Source organism: Chelmon rostratus, chromosome 2, assembly GCF_017976325.1.
Source record: "Chelmon rostratus isolate fCheRos1 chromosome 2, fCheRos1.pri, whole genome shotgun sequence".
Taxonomy (NCBI): domain Eukaryota; kingdom Metazoa; phylum Chordata; class Actinopteri; order Chaetodontiformes; family Chaetodontidae; genus Chelmon; species Chelmon rostratus.
The window spans coordinates 2,232,625-2,255,410 of NC_055659.1; the positions used below are offsets into that span (position 1 = coordinate 2,232,625).

Consider the following 22,786-nt stretch of genomic DNA (forward strand, 5'->3'; position numbering starts at 1 on the left):
AAACCATGAAATACCAGCATGCTTCAGCAGGAGAAGCCTTCATCACAGTGTTTGGGCTTCACTGACACGCAAATGATGATTCTTCCCAAATCTTGAATTTGAGGAATCTGAGGAGGAAATTCTGTTGAACTTCTTCTGCTGCTGCACCATCGACAGCATCCTTAGCACCTGCGTGTCTGTTGGTCCTCCTCCCCTCAGGGAGGTGCTAGAGGACTCGTTGTTCCAGGACCAGCAGACTTCTTCTCTTCAGCTGTCACCTTGCTGATCTCTGCATCTTGTCTGCTAACATAAGAAACCATAAAAACCAAGTTTAATTTTCTGGATGTAACAAGCTTTTTGATCAGTTTGCATCACTTGGTTAAATATGTAATATGTGGGCCTTTTTTTCTTATACGACTTATGTTTGAACACTGTTACCATGGAGAGTAGCACTGCGTTAAAGTAAAGAGTCCTGCTGTAAACTGCTGAAGCTGAGCCAACAAAGGTCTTCAGAGATGTTCGCCCTGACCTTTGAATAGAATACATTCTAAAGAGAATTATAATAAAAGCAGCAGCTGCTGGCTGCACAGACAGTGAAGAACCCTGAAGACACGATCTGAAGTGGGCACGTGTGTGTGTTTGTCTTCGACTGTGTGTGTGCTGTGCACTGTCGGCATTTAGAGACATTTAGTTGTGAGTTTTGTTGGCAATAGTTTGTTAATTGGGTAAGTTTAAGATTGTTTTCTCTAAGTTTATAATATAATCTTAAGTGTCAGAGAAACATTTTTGAAAATTAAAGTGTGTGTCTGCGTGTGTGTGTGTGTGTGTGTGTGTGTGTGTGTGTGTATGTAACTGATTTTGTGCTGTCACTGATGCACCCCCCACAGCAGGACAGTGAAGGACGATATGTTTGTGTATGAGGTGACTCCTGATTCAAAGTGCCAAAACTGAACACACACCTGTCTGCCAACTACTCTGAGCCAGGTGTAGATACACACACACACACACACACACACACACACACACTGCAAAGTGACCACAGTCTTTTTTTCCCAAAGACATCTAGCCTAAATACTCTGTGTGTGCGCGTGCGTGTGTGTGTGTATGTGTGTGTTTGTGTGTGCTTGGCTCAGTTGAGTGGAAGCGACTGCCTGTCCACTCACCTTCCAGCAGAGATTAGACCAATCAGGGTGTCGGAAACAAAGGACACACACACACACACACACACATACACACAGAACCAGTGGGGCCTTTGGGACTCTGCTTGCTGTGCATTAGTCGCGGTCATCACTCCATTTTAACATGGATCAACACAGTTTGGCTCACTGCTCTCATGTTCGACTCTCTGCAGTCAATATTAACTGTACACACTCCAGTTACCAGATAATAGAATATAATAAATATAATAATATAAGATATAGGTCGTCGCTTCAGAATTAATGTAACTGAGACACTGAGTGTGACCTCAAATGACTCGACTACATGGTCTCATTTATGAGGTAAAAACGCTCTAAATCAAAATTTAAATCTAATAATCTACAGAAAGATCTGTTGATGAGCTCGGTTATACGGTTTAAACATTAAAAACTGGTACTAATATAAACATTTTAAATAAAAAGTATGCAAATATGGTTTTGAAGTCTTGAAGCTGTTTGAGCGATGCTTGATACCTCAGCTGCTCATGTACTCAGCTTTAAAGTAGACTTTAAAGTTTCAGTCAAACTTTTGCCAAATAACATATCATGTATTTATACTGCTGCAAATTCACTCTCTAAATTGGTGTTTTTATACTTTGTGTAATATATATAGATATATATGTTTCATTATAAAGCTAGGGGCTGAAAGTTGACCTGAAGTGAACTACAGTAATGAGCGGTGAGGCTTTTAAAATGATTTTATCTGTTTTGCAGGTGGACAGGAGGCACTAATCTGTAAACATTCTCAAGTTTGTCTTTGGTTCCACTGTGTTTTAGATGAAATGTACAAAGATTTCTAAGAGGAGCTTTATAATAGAGGAACTGAGGGCCAGTGTGTGTCTATACATTCAATTAAACAGTCTTTTAAGTGTTTTTCAAACATTTTTTGACTGTGGTTTTACATTTCTTCTACATATAACATGTAAAATGTGATACGTGTTTCTGTGCTTTGGTTGTCAGTGACGTTCAGTGTGGGATTATTCTGTGACGTCTGTCAGTTTAGACCCAGTTCGGCTTTGGATCATCTCTACATCCAGCATTGATGAAATGCAGCTTGTTAGAGGTTCTGTATGTTTTGTGTGTGTGTGTGTGCATGCGTGTGTGAGTGTTTTGCCACACATGTAACATGCTCTTTTAGCATCAGGATTGTAAATTTCCTTGTTATGAATGAGGGTCAGATTATCGACCCTGAAGCTCCTCCAGGTTGGACATCTGAAAGCAAATTATTTGAAAGGAAGAAAACATGGAGAGAGAAAGGAAATGTTTTTGAGTGTGTTTACTGCTGGCTGTTTGCTTTCACTGAGTTTTATCACTCTGGGATGTTGAGCTCCTACCACTGCTCCAAACAGTGGGCATTGAAGGCTTCTCTCCAGGGAACAGTGTGTAGAGATTACACCTGGCACAGTATAAACTGCTTTTAGACTGCCTGAGTCTGGGCTGCCAGCACCTGTGTGTTTGTGTTGTACATAATTTAGGAAGGGACAGAGGATCTATTCAAAGTCAGATGTCTCCAGACTGTTGACATCTACGATATGGAAATTTAAGACGTGGGCCCAGATGCTGAACAGAGGTTCTCCTGCTGGACTGTTGGAGAGCTGTAGCTTGTTTTTGAGAAGCTAATAATAATATAGATGATGATCCATTTTATTTCTAAACACCTTTCAAGTCACCAAAGGACACTTTACAAATCAACATGAGACAGCCGATGCATATATGTATAGTGATAAAAGAACAGATTTATTAGGAGTTAGCAGCAGGAGAGAATAATGTGAACAGGTGAGTGCGGAGGTGCTCTGGTGCAGAGGGAGAGCCTGCCCTGCCTCCACACTGTGGAGCCTGGAGGGGGGAGTGGAGAGTGGATGGCCATCAGAGGAACATGATGAGCGAGTAGGTGTGCAGGGACCATCAGATCGGTAGGGAGGCATCAAACCATGGAGACATTTAGAAACAAAGAGAAGTACTTTAATGCAAATACATAAGTATAGTAGTATTATACTTAGTATTTAACTGGGAGCCTGTGCAGGTGCTGGAGGTTAGAGGTGCTGTACCTCCTGCACCACATGCAGCTGATTTCTGGACATACTGTGGTCTTCTTAACCCCCAGTGGCTGCACAAGAGGAAGAGACTCCTCATCCTCGAAGCCTTTCCTCTTGTATAAAATTGAAATATTAAATGAAATCACTAGCAGGATGTAAATCACTTCCTCACTCCTGTTTCTTACAGTCTTTCTGAGCTCTTCATCATCTTGGACAGTTTCTGCAGTGTAGACATTGAGAGCTTTGGACTTTTCATTTTCATTTGTCATGACTTTATGATCTCTGCTGCAGCAAAATACGTAAACGAGCCAATATAGGACACTATAAATGGACTAAAAGACACTCACTAGCCTATCAACTATAAGCTGCAAACAACCCATGATGACTGCAAGGCGCTCTGTGGGAGCTGATGTGACATCTCTACTCTCTGTTCAGAAATAGCTTCTGATGTTGTGAACACATGAATGTCTCATTCTCAAATACGAGAAGACCACCAGAAAACAAAAAAATCGTCTCTCTTTGTGGTCAATATTTACAATCACAGCTAAGATGAGTCACCACAAACGTGTTTCTGCATTGATGTGAAAGGGTCATGAGTTGTGTGTGAGGTGTTTTCTAATCTGAGTGAACAGCAGAGACTTCCATGTCGCTGATTGATTACATTGCAGTTAGATTATTTAGTTACAGTTACAGTGCAAAGTGGGAAAGAATGCAAATATAAACCATCAATAAACAGAATAAACGTATCCATAAAGCCAGTACTGACATGAAGGATAATAGCTGAGGGATGAAGCAGTGTCTCGTCGTTTCAGTCAAAACTCAAAAGCTCAAACTGCAGCCGAACTGTGTTGAAAAGCAGCAGAAAAGATGCAGCTACAAAAGCGATGTTTTTATTTATTGTTACACAGAGCATGTGTGTCTTTTGGGCACTGCTGTCAGGTCATATAACTATGAAGTATAACCAGATGTGAGCGGTCTTCCAAAAATATCAGCCAGGAGCAGCTATTTAGAAATTTAGCAGACCGGCCTGACATAAAGAGGAAAAAGAGAAGAGAATATGCACACGTTCATTATGACTCCCCCCGCCTTCACCGAGCTAATAACAAAATCTCACTGCAGTGCAAATGTCCCCTCTCACACTGTTTAGAAAGATGAGCTTTGTCGAAGAATCAAACAACAACAAAGGAGGAAGTTGTGCAGTTCTGCAGTTGTGATGTAATCACTATTATTTTATCATCCCGGCAGAGTCAGACACGCTGTGTGAAATTATAGACCGGGACCGTTACGGTGCTGCATGGAGACAAGGACGATGAACAGAGCAGAATACAACAAAAGAGCTCTGAAAAGATGAGAAGAGAAGCGATGGGAGGGTTAAGGTTAGAAGATAAACTCTGTGAGAACAGTGGAAGGACCAAACCGAAGAAGAAAGAAAAGAAAAGGAAGACTGAAGCACACAAGCAGCTTTTTTTCAGAACTGACGGCAATACAAGCTCATCAACAGGTGTGACAGGAAGGAAACAAAAGAGAGTAATTACTGTGCAGCGGTGGAAACAAAAGAGGAGGAAGGAGAGAAAGGGGCTGACGATGACCTCTGACCTTTACAACATGTCAGGAAACATGATGGCAGACAGGAGGAGGAAACACAGAGTGATGTTCCTCTGCAGCAGCCACTGATGCTCGAGATCACGTTGAGATGAGTGCGCTAAACGAGCTAAAAATGGTGAAACCGGCACATTGAGCACGGTGCAATCTGCTAATGTTTTCAACCATGACTTGTGAACTTTTGTGCAGCGTTTGAAAGCCGCGTGCTCTGCTGACTTTGATACGAACTCATAAGTGCTTTAAACTCCTGATATCTGAAGTGTTTTTTAATATGTCATGGCCTCTAAGTGGTCACCGCCCACTGTCTTTATATAAAGGATCGTCAAGGACTCTGGCTCCGCTGCATGCGGTGCTGTACTTTTTGTTCCTTTCACAGCCGATGCCCTGCGCTGAACTGCAGCAGTTGTGATTATATGCAGACGTTTTCAGTGTGTCTTGTCTGCAGAGACCTTCTCTGAAAGTCCACCTGTTTGATATAAGACCGGACATCGACACTGAGAGTAAATTTACTGTGAATAATCTGGAATATTTGAGCGCTGCTGCTTTACTGAATCCATCTTGTCAGATTAAGGCAGAATTCACATCAAAATGTTCCTGTTCTGAATCTGAAACCATCTTTTTTTTTTTTAAGACGTGAACAGTTTTCAGGTTGTCCATCCGTCTGTCTGTCTGAAGAATTAATACGCTGATTATGACAAAACTTCACACAAATGTCTTAATAGGATAAAGTATTGAGATTTTCTATCCGTCAGGTCAAAGGTCAGCTTCACTGTGACATCATCATGATGTGTCTTTTCTGTCTGTTATTCAGCAGCAGAACTCAGCAGAAGGCAGGTTGTGACCATGTTTCACATTTGGTCAGATACTGAATTGGTGTATCTGATCTTCCACCTTGAGACTGAGCTGATTGTAAAGATCTTCTGTGCTGCAGGTTTAACGAGTGAGAAGTGTCCACGTTTGCTGATATTGATCTTCAGGTGATGAGTCCTCTGGACTCCTCTGGAAAAATCGTCTTTAAGTGAAGACAGCATGTTTCTCTCTGGTTGTTATTGACCAGAATCAGACATGTCGATGCAGTGAGAACTCCCATTTCACCAGCAAATACACCAAATACCTTTTTTATTAAATCCCTTCACTGCTTGTGAGTCTGGACAGACATGGATGTAAATGAACTTGACTGGTTGGTGAAGGTAAACAACCAGGAAGTGGTAATTTTACTTTAAACAAATCATCTTGTGGAGGTTTGATGTGGTTCGGCTGCCTGGTGGAGGTCAGGTTTCAGTGAAATGATCTGCACTCTTCAGATTTGGTCGACTTGACTGTTGTACATGTACTGATACTCCCCCTCATATTGTAGTATCCAGTTTTCAGAGCATTTTTATGTTCTAGTCAAAGATGGCTGAGCATGGATCTGAGCTTTTTGTGCCATCTTATGTAACTTAAACACGTTACACAGTTTCCTCAGCGGCGGCGCCTTCGACTCTCGACCTCAGCGTGGCTCCATTAGAACAGTGCGAGTGTGAAGATGTGATCGCCGCCTTGTGCTGACCTCTAAGCTGCCTCTGAATTCCAGCTCAGATTGTCCTGTTTAATTCACACCTCACTCTGCCTGCACAAATGATCCGACCCTGAACTACCTTTACTCTACGAATTTCATGTTTCCAGTCATGTGAATGTGCAAAGTTAGTCTGTGTATCAGCTTCTTTTTTTGGAGGACCAAATCATTTATGACCCGGAGTGTTTTCACCACCGGTCAGCAGTAAGTTTACAAAGAGCGTGAATTATTTAAGAGTGTAGCAAAGAGAGACGTGGGAGAGAGAGAGTGGAGGGAGGAAGTCAGTCTGATATCAGGCCAGCGTTGTTATTTCACTGAAAGCAAACATGAGCGACTGACTGCTGATACGATGATCTCTGACCACAGTTACAGTCTGAATCCCTGCAATTAATTCAAATCATTGTTTTTACGTTTTTGTGAATTTTCAACATATTTAAAGGACAAAGACATACAACATACAAACATTTAGTGTTTTATTAGTCTGACGTGTACAGAGAATTTCTGACTTATTATGGTGCTTTTCCATAAATGTGTCAGTGCATTCAAAAGGGTTTTTTACCCAGAAAATTATGCTACAAGACATCAGATCAAAATGTGACAAACTTGAGTTTAAGAATAAAAAAATGCGAAGTATTTTTTCAGGTAACCTGTAACCTCGCAGTTGCTTTTGAGGAGTATTTGATAAACAAACTAAAACTACGTGTGAAATACTGAATATAACTGGATGTGAGTTGCGTTTATTCGGTTGTGTTTGAGCAGAACAGATGAAGACAGAGGAGTCAGACTGTCCATTCAGACAGATGGACTGAATGTTGTAGTTGGTGAGATGTTGAATAATTTACAGCGGCAGTGAAAAGCAGCACCTACTTTAAACTTTAGAGGCAGGACTGTTGCCTGCGTCTCGTCTCTCTAACCTCAGTGAAACACGACGGACTCGTCTGCGCTCGCTGCTGTAATCTGCCTCATCCGGAGTTCATGTTAGTTAACAGCTGAACCTCAACACCTTCAGCTGTTTGCTCGTCTGTCCTGCTCAGCCTACGAGACGACAGGCACTCAGCACCACATTCATTTTACATCACAACTCCCAAACTACCTTCATGCTCCTGATTAGATTCAAACTTACAACAAAGTGTTTGAAGACGCACGTTAGTGAACATCTAACGTCCTCACACATCCCACTCTGATTGTAACTGACTGAGACATTTGTCCCCGGTATGTCCCAGCTGTTCCCAACAGCATGTTTCTCTGGGACATGTTGAGACATTCAGTTCATTCCAGCTTCCTTTCAACAGTTGTTCAGTGCCGGCAGAGTTTCCCCTTCCTGGTTGGTTTTGCTCAAATCAAAGGAAGTAAAGATTTCCAGCTTTAAATAATAATAATAATAACACTTCAATCATGCTGATGTGAACATGCTAAGCTTTATCATGAGGCCTCACAGGAGTTTGTTGAAATGGCTAATTAGTATGATTAATATAGTCTGATTAATATATAAGTAGGAAAATCCTGGAAATGAAAGCATCTCTTTACACAGTTGGACATTGAATGGCACAGTATAGTATAGTAGTAGTATAAATGGCAGTATAAGCCAATATTGTTTGCATAAGCAGATACACATTTGCACACAATCTCACACACACACACACACACACCACACAAACACACACACATATGGCCAGTGGAGCCTATCAGACACAGTGGTGTTTGGGGTATTTAGCTGGATAATAAACCATTATTTGTGTTTGTCTCTCTGACAGTTTTAGGAAACAAACAACTGTCTGTGAGGTACCTTTGACAAACACTGAACACCTGTTGGGAGTTGTGAGGTAGACAGGAAGGGAGAGGGGGGTGTAATTATGTGTCTCTGTATTATAATCATCCCCCCGCCCCAGTCTTCCTCTCCATCTATTTCTTTTTTTTCTGATTTTCCACTGCACGTCTCTCTCATAAAGAGTGTTCCTTCTTTTTCTTTGACTCGTGTTGAGATACGTCATATCTCAGAAGTGTCACAATGATTGGCCCCTGGAAGGCCCTTAAAACACAGGTGAGAACAAGGTGACGTACTGCACTTCCAGCACACCGGTCCAGAGGGAGGCCGCTATTTGTGGGTGGATGACATTTTTACTGCAGCTTTGTTTCTCTTCTGTCTCTCTCCCTCACTAATCCTTGTGCCTGTATCCTGTATCCTGCTTCTGTCTGTCTCTCTGTCTGTCTCTCTGTCTGTCTCTCTGTCTGTCTTTACAGGAGTTTATATTCATCTCTTTTTGTCTCTGTCTCCATCTCTTCTCTCTTTTTTTCTCTGACGAGATGACCTTTTTAAGTGAACCAGTGCTTCAACACCATCAGCTAAATTAGGAACAGCTCAAACTCTATGACCTCCTGCCCATCACACACACACGCACACACACACACACACACACATTCACACTTTGAGCAAGGTAGCATCAGAGAGGAGCCTGAGGTGCTCTGAGTGCACTGACCTGTTAACAACCATCCGTTGTCACAGCTAACTAAGCAGAGACAGGAACAAGATGTACTGTGTGTGTGTGTGTGTGTGTGTGTGTGTGTGTGTGTGTGTGTGTGTGTGTGTGTATGTGTGTGTGTGTGTGTGTGTGTTTCCCCATGCACACTCTTTTTGTTTCATACTATCTGGTCTACATCTGATGTCTCCATTATCACAGCAACCCTGTTTTATAAAATGAACTTGACATCAGAACGGTCTCTTTCTTTCTCCTCTTGCACTCACATTTTTAGAGTTATGTATCAAACTCGGACACATTTTTTAGAGAATATGTGCAGTGGCCGACAAGGGCAAACGCTCTGCGGAAGCCTAAAAACATGCAAGTCCAGAACAAATCCAACAATGGAAACGTGCTGCAAATGAAAGCTACAACAAATAAATCACAAGCAACCACGCAGCAGATACAGAAACAACGCAATGTCTAAAACACACAAACTCTGAAAACAAATGCAAAAGAAAGACGCTATATTTCCAGACAACACAGCGGAAGAGCTCCAGGCCTCCAGGGGGCGCACTAAGTGGAACAGCTTGATTTCTGACCTGGGAAACACCAGACGAGAGAGTGTTTGTTTTTGATGCGGGAAGAAAAGGGGAGTAGAGTGGCTGCTTGCTGTTGCTTTGTTGTAAAATTTTAATAGACTAAGGCCAACTTTAACAAGAATACGAACCTTTTTATGTCTTGTCACTTCTTTACTCCACTTTTCTTCACGCATCAGACACAAGCCTGGAGCTCGTCTGCTGTGTTGTCTGGAGTTTGTGTGTTTTTGCATTATTTCTGTCTTTGCAGCGTGTTTGCTTTTAGTGGATTTGTTTTGCTTTCTACAGCATGTTTTTTCATTTGCAGCACGTTTCCGTTGTGAGTAAAATCCAAACTATAAAACAAGGTGAAATAATTACAACGAATAGCATCAGTTAAGAAAAAGCCATAAGATAGAAGAAAGATTTAAAGATGGTTCTGAGGATTATATGATAGTGTTTGTTTCCACTGCAGCAAAAACAGCCTCATTTTCATGTAGTTCATCATCCAGACGCTTCAGCTGAGACGTGGCTGTGAAACAGTGAGGCTGCTAACAGAGAGCTGTGTTGTGCATTAGGCCTGATACTGGGGATCAATGATCTGTGTTCTCCAATTAGTCTAAAAAACACATTTTAGCAAATTCTGAGTCTGCAGGGGTCTCCGAGCTCAATATCCACCAGTTATTTATTTATTTGTTGTGTTTCAGTCTGATCTACTGTCTGATTCCTGATAACAAAGTTACCGTCATCATTAAATCGGTTGGAGAAAATTGGAGATTTTTACAGCAGTGGAAAACAACCTTTATAGGCTCCGGCAGTTCAGAGTGTCTGAGAGAAACAGCTCCTGTGAGAGTTATATTACATTTGTGGATTAGCATTTTTCTGTTGTAGCTGGTTAAGGTGGAGCCTTTTTTATAGGTCTACCTTTCAGGATTTTCCTAAAAAACTAGCGTACAGACTCATAGAAGGTGAATCCCTGTCAATCATCACATGACCCACTTGATGTGCGGGGGGGGTGTTCGTCCGCAGAGACCCTGCCCTCTGCCTGTATTTCCTCATTTTCTTGTTACTTTGCTGGGTTGGGGATGTTTCTGGGCTGCCTTTGGGCAGTGGGTTTGTACCATTCAGCCAATAACAGCAGGCAGGTGAGGTCTGGACTTTATAGACAGGTAGCGACCAGGCTGACGCTGTAATCTGTGTCTGAAGCTTGTCTAAGTTCTCCTGAGTGGACACAAAGGCAGTTAGTTAATGTTGCTGTTGGCTTGTTGACTGCTGTCTGTAACTAGACACATAATTGTTGTCTACTGATGTGCATATTAATGAGCTTGGCTGAAGACGGCTAAACTCGTTGGCTAATTAGAGCCAGTAATCCGACCACAGCATTGCTGTTTATTCATTTATAGAAACAATTCCATTAACACATGATAAACCCAAACTCTTGAGCCGCTGTCTTGCGCAGGTATGTGAAGCTGCAGGTGGTGCACTGTGTTGTGTGTGTGTTCTGGTAACTGTGGTCAGGGTCAGGGTCAGGGTCAGGGGGGCGTGAGCTCCCTGTGGTATTGATCCGGGGAGGAGGGACCTGCAGGGTTTGAATGTTATGTCTACAAACAGTAGGTGACAGTTCCTGCGTAGTCTGGGTTGTGAGGCCGGTAAGAGTTGGAACAGGACTGTTTCCAAACTGTGTGTGTTCACGGCTCTGGGCAGACAGGTAATTGAGCGAGCTCCCTGGAGGCTGGGCCGGCACCTCTGAACCACTCCTGTCAAACGCATGGCTCACCACAGTTACTCCATTTCTCCTTAGCACGATTGTTCTCATTTCTTCCCGCCTTTATAGGTCTCTCTCCGACACCCTCCGTCTCTTCCAAAAATACATTCACACTTGAATAACACCCGCAGGTGCTCCCCTGTGTTTTATTATGCGATGTTTGACCCTAAAAGGTCTTTTGACAGGCTGGCAGAAAACATCTCTGTCGACAGGAGAAGCAGCTGAAACGTCGTCGAAACGACAGCAGGGTTATTATGCATGATGGCACAGGAGGACTTTCTTTCCTGAGCGCCGGAGGCTGCGCTTTCATAGCACAGATAGGACATACATCTTCATCCGCACGCACGCACGCACACACACACACACATATGCAGACGTGCTGGCAGCTAAGCTAATACTGTACCTACATTTTCTGCAGCTGAGGGAACACATCAGTAGGAAACTAACACACACACATAAACATGTACAACGGTGTGCAGAAGGTTGTTTTCATTTAGGATCAACCAACCAAGCATGACACACACACACACACACACACAAACACACACACACACACACACACAAACACACACACACACACACACACACACACAAACATGTCCAATCTTAAAATAGACTCCCTCCTCTCTGCTCCTCTTCTCCTCACTGAAACATGTAGTAGAATATGGATAAAATCCCTCCAGTGTGAAGGTTTGTCTCAGTAGACATCTGCAGCACCAGCTACAGTTTGTTAATTCAACATTATTTTTTCATTTTCTTCACTCATAATTCGCATAAAATATTTCCTCAGTCCTCATTCCTTACTGCCACATTTGATGAAGACTGTGTGAAGTGTGTAAAGATTAAGTAGGAGGACCAAGAACAAACACTTATACTTCAGATAGAGATATCCAGCACTTTCCTTCACACTGAACCACGCAGGGTGTCAGTGGGTCCTCACAGCAGGGGCCACACATGCTGCAGAGACACTGATTGGCTTGTCAGAGACCTGGGGTGAAAACTGTGCCGCACATCTGTTGTTTTGCAGCTTTAAAGAGAAAATAAACTAATTTGACAGTAACCTAGTCGGACAAGTTCTCCATGAAAATTAGCCTGTCATATGTTATATAAACATGCAACCAAACGTTTTTCATGATAAATTGAGAAATAATGAGCCTAACAGGGAGAAATGTTCAAGAGAGAAATCCAGTATGCTCTGCACAGTGCCTGCTGGGCGCAGTGGCCAGTGCACATCAAGTGAGGTGTACTGTCATCAGTAAATGAGTGGAGACACAAACATCCAACAGAGGAGTTTACTCCAAACTGTTCTGTAAAACAGGTAAAGTGAGTGAAGACCAAGAAAAGGTATTTCTATATATCTACTGTATCTGCAGTGTGAGTGTTTATAATAGGCGCTGCAGTCATATGAAAACCAAGTGAAGCGACCTGCGTAGCATGCTAGCATCTCCCATTATAACCTTCACAGTGCCTTACATGAATTATTCAGCAGTGCACCTCTGAGACACCGTGCATGTGCTGTAGCAGGGCTGCGCACGTCGCTCGTCTTCACTCTACTTGTATTTAGCTTGTTCTGTCTGCTTGTGTTACAGGTTGGGGGGGTAGTGGAGGGAACTTTACATACATGAAATATTGGTAAAAAGAGCTTCACTAACCCTTTTAGCCGCTCTAGCAGCATGGCGAGGTCGTTCGGCCGGTTAGTCCCCTGCTGTCGAATGTTGGATGGATTACTGTGAAAGACATTAAGGAGTTAGGTTTAGTCATGGAAATAGCTGCGGAGAATCCAGCCCTCCATTTTCTGCCCCTTATGTAGATCCGTGTTGTGCTAGCATCAGGAGAGGAGGCAGAAAGGACCGATTGGTCACACTGTTTCAGATATACAATGCATTATGGAAAGTGTTTAAGACAGCACTTCACAGAATGTACACCAGAATTATGTCGCTCCTCTGAGACTAACTAGCAACACTGATTGGAATTTAGTGGCCTGACAGCAGGATGTTCTGTAGGTTTCTGCATTCAAAAGCATATAATGCAAACATAATGTTGACATGTCATTATGTGCACATTAAAAATCAAATTGAGACATTTTTGTCTTTGAAAAACCATCAACCAAAGTGGAGAATGTTATATTCATGCTGTAATCACATAGCGCTGTAAGAAGAAGTGATGCAGAGGGTGAGGTGGCAGCACTCGCTCAGCTCCTGAAGATGTGCAGGGTGCCTTCATTTCATTTGTTTGTGGCGCATGTGGCTACAAACTGCACAGTATCTCCTCATTAGTGCAACCACAGAAAGGATGGTTTGAAGCTGTTTTTTTGTCTTTCTTGACTGTTTTCTCTGTCTCTGTCTCTCCAGGGAGTTTTCCCAGCCAGCTACGTTCACCTGAAGAAAGCCATCGTCACCAACCGAGGGTGAGTTTACCAGCCTGTGAAACTACACCGAGCACAGTCTCAGTCTCACTCTTTCCACACACCTTAGTCTTTTTTCTCTTCCTGTTCACATCTTTTTCTGTCTTTTGTGTAACACAGATGTCAGTAGCACCTTACGTGTATATTACCTGTTTTAAATAAAGATGAAGTGACTGTAGGCGAGCAGCCACAAGTTCACTTTGTAAGAGAGAAAGACGAGGCCTGATACTGTACATTTAATCAGCTGAATATGACAGAAGTTGGTGAAAGATGGGGTGGATATGAAACCATGCAGAATGTGATGTAAGTGTAATAAAGTGAGCAGTGAGCTGGACACAGTCTGTTTCAGATCAGACAGCTGGAGCTGCTCCACACTGCTGCTGCTTTCACTTTCCTTTCATGGTGTCAGGTCGCGGCGTGTTGGGACGCTACATCATATCTAATGTAAAGTTTGAAACGATGATTGAGCCCCGTCAGCTTGATCCTTTTATCAGATTAGCACTCAGTTCCTTCCTTTTTCCGTCTTTCCAAATCGATTTTCAGCCTCTGGAGCCTTGACGCAGCATCTTTTTGGTAATTTTTCTCCTGCTGATAAGAAGCGGTGAAACGGCGCTCATGGTGCCTCGTACAGCAGACGCAGCGGGGTGCACTGTGTGAGCGTCACACACAGGATATGAGCCTGGTTTTTAATAGCAACAGTGTTTGTGTGTCAGCGTCTTTGTGCCATTCAACACTGACCTGATTGTGTGAGACAATGCAAGCTTAAGTCGCAGTCGTCTATCTGGGACGATGCCACAGATGAGTATACTTCATTTTCCACACTGCTGGGAGGCCTTTTCTTCCTCTTCTAGCTAAAGCCATTTAGGGGCTAATTTGATGAAATCTGCTTCTCTGTTGGGATCTGTTGTTTTGAGACCCATTCTCTCTAAATAAGGTATGAGCCTCCTCGCTTCTGATTCCCTTCCAAGTTCAAGAGTACATATTTTAATACATTTGCATAATGATTGGAAAAGCTTTTTTTTTTTTTTAACTTCAGATTAATCAGAGTTACAGAGCGTGGCTCGATTTGCATAAGAGTTTTTTAATTAAAGGCAGGGAGAGTAAATTAATTGGAATTAGCGAATCCTTTACTGTTTCAAGTAGACCTCCAGGGCAAAGAAAGCGAGAGTTTGCAGTGGAGAGAGTTGGAGTGTGTTTTACTGAATCTAGGCATCTGGTGCAAATACAAGGTATGGAGTATTGACCAGGTAGATCTGAGAGGAGCATAGATACATGCATGTGTGTCATATGTGTGGGTGTGTGCTTGTGTGTGAGAGAGAGCATGAACATACTTATTATTATATTACAATCTCATTGCTAGATTAAATTAAAGGTCAGTAAATGTTGGGGCGTTCCGGTAGCTCACCTTGCAGAGTGCGTTCAGGTAGCTCACCTGGTAGAATGCATACTAACATGCATCAAAGCTGAGTCTTTATTGCAGCGGCTCGGGTTTAAGTCCAGCCTGGACCCTCTGCTGTTTGTTCCAGACAAAACAACAAACGATGGAGGTATATTCCACTTCTTCAGACTAGCTATCCAACATCAAAAAAAGATGAATTTTGCCCTGCGCAGACCCTTCCGGATGGCAGAGAGCCTCCCAAAAGCAGCAGAAGTATTAGCCAATGAGCACAGACTTTCTCTTCTTCTGCGGTGGATATGCGGCACTATTCCTCCTCAACCTCCAATTCCTTTGCTTTCTTTTTAATGGCCCAGTGATTTTAATTAATCTTTTCAACAGTTTACAACCTGGATGTGAGAAAATAAATGTGCATAGACAAAGTTTCCGGTTGAAATGTACTGTGAGTGCACATAATTTAATTTAAAGTAGTTTGACAAATTTACAACCTATAATAAATCCTTTCCTTTAGCTCATTGTTCTGTGCCGCCTGCAGTCTCTATACTCTGGAAGCTGCCAGTCATCTTCAGGGCCTCATTAGTGTAAGTCATCACAGTGAGACGTGGGTATTTATATGTAAGTGCAACATGCAGTAAAATGTGTTTTATTGATTTTAAATTGTTCGTGTTGTCAGCCCAAACATCACCGCGGAGTTAATACATGGCAACACAGACGTGCAGCAGCCTCCAGTTTCAACACTGCGTCAGGTTGTCAGGATGTTGTGATGAACGCTTTGCCAGCTGTCTGCTTCTCTGCAGGATAAATACACTCTGAGAGCTGACATTTATAAATATCAGACAGCAGCACCCCCGCACTTCAGGATCACACCCAGAGAGACAAATAAACCTGTGAACACACAGTGAGACACACAGACAAGCGGCAGTAAACATGCATGTGGAAGGCATATCCAACAACACACACAGCAGGTATGAAAGAAGGAAACCCAGGTACACACACCTCAAACATCTCAGACCCCCTAAACAAACGTCCTCCTGTAAGTCCACTGCTCCCTGAGTGAGCTCCATCACCTGCAGTTAGTCACTTTGCTGTTTCAGTTGTTTTCATGCAGGTGCAGAGCAGGATTAAGGTATTAGTTTACGATGGCTGGAAGTTTTTGGGATGGATAGACGTGAAAAGTGTTTGACCAGTGACTTCAGCCCCAGAGACGAGGGTTCACATCCACCTTCTAAATAATATATAAATATATGTAAATATGCCCCTTTTCCTTCGTGTCTCCTCCTCAACAGCTCGTACAACACAAGAAACGAGTATGTGTTTGTAGTGATCATATAAGTATCTTTGTCTGTTGTTTCCAAGAATGTCCAAAGCTTGACTGCAAAAGAACCATTGTTGGACAAAACTATTAAGACACTTCTGGTCAAGAGTCATTTTTTATTTCTTGTCCTGTGTAGATGAAGCTCTCCATGTACACAAAAAAGTATTCATATCGATGTGCGTTCGTGCAGTGTCGTAAATACTGTTGCAGCCATAACTGAACATATGATGGCTTATCTGCACAGAACATGTGGTCTGCAGTCTACTGATCAGATCGTAACTGAGCTACACACACATACACACACCACCTGCATGTATAAAATACAGGATGTTTCTCTTGCCTGAGTTGTGTTTTTCAACTGGTCAACTTTGTATATCCAGTTTAGCAGCTTATCTATACTTTCAGAGTTACGTGAATGAATCATTACTTGGTTTTCACCATCAACTCGTGAGTGTTTCGGTTCACGTGGATGTGAATGAACAAGGAAGCTTTAAAAGTCAAAGTGATTTTTTTGAGATTGTGATTGACAGATCAGCTTTGTTCTAACATCAGATCCAGCGTCACCATCTTTGATGCTCGAGCTCTTTTTGTGTTGAGACCTCAGTCCAGCCGCAGACATCGACTGATCAGTTCAACTCAGTCACTTTACAGTGAAGTTCAAATGAAAGATTAATGCAGGAATCATATCAGAAAATAGAATATATTGTCCTGTTTACCAGACAACATTCAAGGTATAAAGGCTGAATAAAAACATTCAGCATATCTGAGATCCTTTCAGACGTATTTGTACTAACTGACAGGTCCCGAGATAAATATGTCAGAATAATGTCATACTGGTAAAATCATGGAAAGATCTGACTGTGTTTTACACAATGCAATGAAAAGTCATGAAATCACAAGACTGGATCTGTGGTGAAACAAAGTCAAGAGACTGAATAATAAACTGCTTTAAAGTTTTTAGCAGCTGTGGGCTTTAATTATTTTCTGGACCAAGAAAAGAAAAGAAGTTCCCAAAACTCACTTTTCTTCTTGAAAACAGAGACAGAGAGTGTTTGTAATTCTCTATGCAAATGTTTTATTCTCAGAGGGAATTACATGAGAAGAGACTGCTGGGGTGGAGGAGAGAGAAATGTTAGGGTGGAGCGAGACTGATGGAGGACAGAAGTGTCAGCTTGGGGCAGAGAGACGCTCAGAGACAATCAGAAGGTGCTTTGAGAAAATATGGACGCACATTTGTACACAAAAGGAAGAAAGACGAGAGGACAGAGAGGTGAGGCAAGGTGAAAGGAAGAAGAATGAAAGCTGGAAGGATGAGAGCGAGAAAAGACAGCAGGTAGAGAAGAGAAGGAGGAAACAAGGAGGAGAGAGATGGACGAAATTAGAGGAGAAGGGGTAAGGAGAGAAGACTCGAGGAGAAGCAGAAGGAGGGAGAGATTAGATTGAGTGAAAAGTAGAACAGAGGGGAAAAGGAGGAGAACCGTCTGAGATACAAGTGTAACTAATGTGGGTGAAATCACCAGGCGGCCGCCAGCTACGGCTCAGCTGGGAGATCAGCTAATCCAGCGCCGCTTTTATTAATTAATCAGTTATGAGAGGGAGAGAGAAGAATAGAAGAGAGGGAGGAGAGGGAGGGCGACACAGAGAGGGGAGAGGTGCTCTAATATTCCTGACTCCAGGGCTGAGACAGTGACTCAGCTTTCAATCTCCTTCATGTTTAACCTGATGTATGAAGGCGGAGGAAAGGAAGCGCAGAGCTAGCGAGCGATGACGGTGCTTCGCTCGTTCACTCACTTTGGAAACATTTGGAGGGTTGGCGCCTAACAGCGCAAACTCCCCGTGGAAGAGGGTAGTTATTTTTATCTGCCGTCGTTTCTGTGCTTCTCTTTAAGATATTCAACACGTCAGTTTGTTTCGTTAAAGGTCGGGAATGTCGTGATGGAGCGAGTGCACGTTAATAAGGCGGCAAAGTCTGAATGCGACAGTGGTGGAAGAAGTATTCAAGTACAGTACAGAGTTATTATGAACAACTAATGATGCTGAATGGCCCCCTTGCTTATTATCTAGGATCACTTTAAATGTGTCCAGTGAGTCACAGCTATGTGCTGTATTTAGTGAGAGGGGTGATTATAAAATAAGAAGAAACTAAGGAGAGAGAGAATGACCTTTGGTGAGTAGGAATAAGTTATGAAAGTTCATCATTTCCCAAATAAATCCTCAGAGCTGACCGTCACCTCATACCTCAACTTTTTTAGTTTTCGAAAAAAAAAAGCATCCTCTGTCAATGGCTGACAGACCTTTCGGACGGTCCTGTCTTGTCAAACCCAGATGTAAGTGATATCAGTAATAATGACTGCATTGCTGTCAGGTGAGCAGGCGTTGGTTACACATCACATCACTGGGTTCTCTGATTAACCAGCACATGACAGGTAGCTGTGAACGGGTCGTTCTACCTCTGCTGCTCTGACGAGTTTCGACACATTTCACTTTAATTCACCGTTGTTGAAGCATAACTGTCTGTGAAGCAGCACAACAGACCGAAGTCTGAGGCAACAAACAAGGTCAACTGTTTATTGGATTTCTCCCTGTCTGTTTCTGTTCACTGCTTGCTGTTAAAAGTAGATTTATACTGGACACGTTGCTCTTTGTGTCCTTTATTAAATGTGCTTTGCTTGTGGTCGTCTGAACTCGGTGTCAGCAGTCATTAAACTCGGTGTCTGTGATTAAAGCATGTGTGTGTTTTTCTGCCGTCTCCCTGTACAGGCCACATGAGACTGTGGTGCCTCTCGAAGACCCCATTGTTACCGAGGTGACGTCAACTCTACAGGAGTGGGCCTTACTATGGAAGCAGCTCTATGTGGTAAGAAGCTCAGAATATTACCTCGTACATCGTATTACATCGTATAACGTCCCCATAAAGAATTGATTTACAGTAGTAGCTTGGAAGACCTCATTATTTATACGTTTCATGGGACATGGGGGGTTTCTCATTGCAGTCTCCTTCCACTTTGACTGCACTCAGTCAAACAGTCAGTCTCCTTCATAAATTCATCAGCCTTTCTGCTGGTAGAAGCTAACTTTGTGCACATGCATGCACTCCATGACTTCAGCTTCGCTGCGTCTCAGTCAGTTTGTCAAACAGAGATGTGTCTTAAAGATGTTTGGTAATGTTTGCAGGGATGACGGCTCTGAATGTCCACATTATGTCGATCAGTGGGGCGTTTTCACTCACCAGTAGATCACATGTTAAGATTTAGAAGGAGAGACAGCTGCACAAATGGAGGCTTTCAGTCTTCCCTCAGATATGTGAAGCATTCCACATTTGCTTGTAGTGTTCATTTCTTGTCCTCGTGCTGAGAAACCCGCAGCATTATGCAGAACGATATTTTTCACTTTGTGCTTTCCTTTGAGGTTTTGTGCTCGACATTGTGCGTCTGCGCTGCTGTGTTTGTGTGTTTGTGTGTGTTTAGCGGTTTAATCCCGTGTTAAAGATGTCTCCCTCTGACACTTTGAGGTTGGTAAAGAGCTGAAGATCTGCCACAGGTTGTCGACGTTTTGTTTTCAGGGTTTTTGTACCTTTGAATCTTTACCCTCCTTTTCTTTTTTGGGGGTTTTGTCGAGTCTGTCGAGTGTCAAAAAGAAAAAGTTTACAAAGTTCCTTAACCACTGAACAATATATTATTTTACATGCTAAATTTTACATTTTCTTTTGCCTTCATAATAAGTGATACATCCTTTCTATTCACACTTCCTGCATGTATAAAAATGTGCTCTATTTTTAACTTTATTTTATTACCACTGTTCAGCTGAGTTTACTTTCTATGTTCTCTTTATGAAAGCCTGTGGTTTGTGTTTTTTAACCCCCACAGCACCACAACAGGGTGGTTTCTTTGGGCTGCAGTTTCAGGTTGTTTCCAGCACAGATAATACCCTATGTATGTTCTGTTCTGGGGTCGGCTGAAACAGGCTTATGTCGGTTAATCAAGAGCTGTAGTGAATCTGTGTCCTTCAGGAAACTGGGAGGCTCTGTTATACTCGTTTGTTTCAGACGTGCTGATTGGTGCACACCAGGTGAAGTTCTTCCTCAGTTCTTGTGTCTTTGATGTGAAGCACTTGGTGCACTTGATTTTCTTTGCTGTAAATTTAAATGAAAGCTGCTATACAACTAAATTATTATTATTATGTTATTATAAAAATGACAGTCTCTATTATTGTATAAACTCAGGGATGAGTCATCTCCTTAACATTTAAAGTTGAAGCAATGAATACTCACCCAATTATGGACTAACAGGTTATTTTTTCATTCTCGATAATAAAGAAACGCTGAGCTGCCTCTTACACCCAATAACAGTAGTGGAAACACCACGTGGCTCCTGAGAAGAGATAAAGTCCACTTCTTTGGGACTCAAGCTAAAAATGTTTGACAATAGCAATAAAATGCATTATTATATTATTAACATGTGTCATTATACTGTAGGTTTGATAGAAATGCTCCTGAAAGCACTGATGACAGAGCTGTCAGTCAGACTGTGTGACTGAACATGTGGAGGCAACATGAGCCCCCTAAATGTAAATCATTACATTTTAGAGTGATGTCTTGGTTTAATGCTTAATGTTAATGTTTGGTTTAAGCTTATGGTTACAGTAGGAGCTGGAAGGATGCACATATGGGGATAGACAGTAAAGAACGACTGACTTACATATACACAGTGTGTGTTTGGATAAATCCATGTGGAAAAAAATAAGAAAACACAAGACAATAAACAATGAAAAGATGAGGGAGGGATGGAGGATGCTGAACTGGGTGTATATGAATGGGTGAACTGTGGAACCAGATAAACACCAGCTCTAAGTGATCTTCTGGCTTGTCAGAAGGGGCAACAAAAGTTAAAAAGTGTGATATAATAGTTTACAGTTGAATTATTATTATTAAGAGGAGAAATCACATTGAGCACCAACAGACTACGACCTCACACAGCTTGCTACATACTGTATATCAGACTGTTCAGTAATATAAAATTAATGTTGTATCAACTCTTTGAATAAGACACACAGCATTTCCCTAACCTATGATGAAGGGAATCACATGTATGGATGCACATGCACATACAGAGCGTAACACACAGTCCAGGCATCTCTCTCGCTCTCTCTCTCTCTCTCTGTCACACACACTCACACATACACACACACACACACACATGCATGTGTGCATGGTGCAGTGACACCTGGATGAACTCACAGCGTACAGACACAGTGATGTACTGAATTCTCAGTAAATGGATGTTTGGTGACAGAGAGCCGAAAGGCAGAGTGACTCTCTCTATCCCACACCAACACACACACACACACACACACACACACACACACACACACACAGGTGCACACAGAAGCACACAGGTACAGTGCTTTTGTGTCCTTCACTGTATTATGTGGGTACATTTTGTCTGTCAGTGTCATTTTGTGAACACACACCCACTCTTGTGCTTTGTTTGTCTCTCTCTTTCTTGTGTTCATGGCCTTTGCACACTGCCGCAGGGAATTTATACATCGCTGGATGTGTGTGTGTGTGTGTGTGTGAGTGTGTGAGTGAGTGGAAGAGAGTGTGTAACATGTAGAATGTTGGGAAGCATGTCTGAAAGCAGAAGGGAGAGGGGGAGGAAATAGCAACTGTCAAGGGAGCAACAGAGGAGAGAAATTATAGACTGAAATTATAGACTGAAATTATAGCCAAAGAAAAGGACAAACTACTGAAAACTTGGATCTACTACATAAACTCAACATAAAGTGCTGTTTAGCTCAGAGTAGAGGGTGGCAGATTATCTGAGCACTGCAGCGACCAGAACTTGAGACAGAAAGCAACTTAATGAATAATAAATAGTAACTGAGAGACCAGAAGCTGGTCAGAGAGACCGGTGGACATGATGCAGAACCAAAGAACCAAGAACCAAAATCTTAACAAAAATATAACCTACATACCAAGAATTCAGCACACCCTCGCAGCAAAACAAGACTTAGTAGTTACTTGGGGGGAAAAGTGACACCGATAGTGGAGAAGAATGAGCTGAGCTCTGACTCCTGATTTATTCTTATTTTATCTCTCGTGTTTTATGGTTCTCATCACTACCATTTTATTCAATTTGTTAACTTGTATTTGGCAGAAAACCCAAAATATATTATAAGTACAGCAGTACAGTGTAACACTGGACATTTCTGTCAAGCACCTTCAGATACAACAAGCACATACAGACGCAGCAGAGGAGGCTTTAATGTAACAACAAACCAGCTGAGCTTGTTGCCGTATGAAGCGTGGCGCTAACGTTAGCTCTGGCTTTCTGGTTCTTTAACTGGCTTCAAACAAGGCTTAATGTTCACACAGTTTATCTCGACTCTTCCTTAAATATTAAATACTACGGATAAAAACAGTAAATCAACATAAAAATGGCAAAACTTAAAGGTTTGAAGTTTGAAATCTGTGTTGATCCACCCTTGAGCTTCAGTTTTGAAGTG

General features: G+C 42.3%; 1 protein-coding gene across 1 annotated transcript in view; it reads left to right on the top strand.

Moving 5' to 3' along the window:
• Positions 1-22,786, top strand: part of LOC121611979 (dedicator of cytokinesis protein 3-like) — a 97,132-nt gene that overhangs the window by 13,050 nt on the left and 61,296 nt on the right. Inside the window, exons 4-5 of the mRNA XM_041944727.1 lie at positions 13,519-13,574; positions 19,043-19,139. Of these exons, the coding sequence (XP_041800661.1) occupies positions 13,519-13,574; positions 19,043-19,139 (153 nt within the window). The remainder of the gene's footprint in view (positions 1-13,518; positions 13,575-19,042; positions 19,140-22,786) is intronic.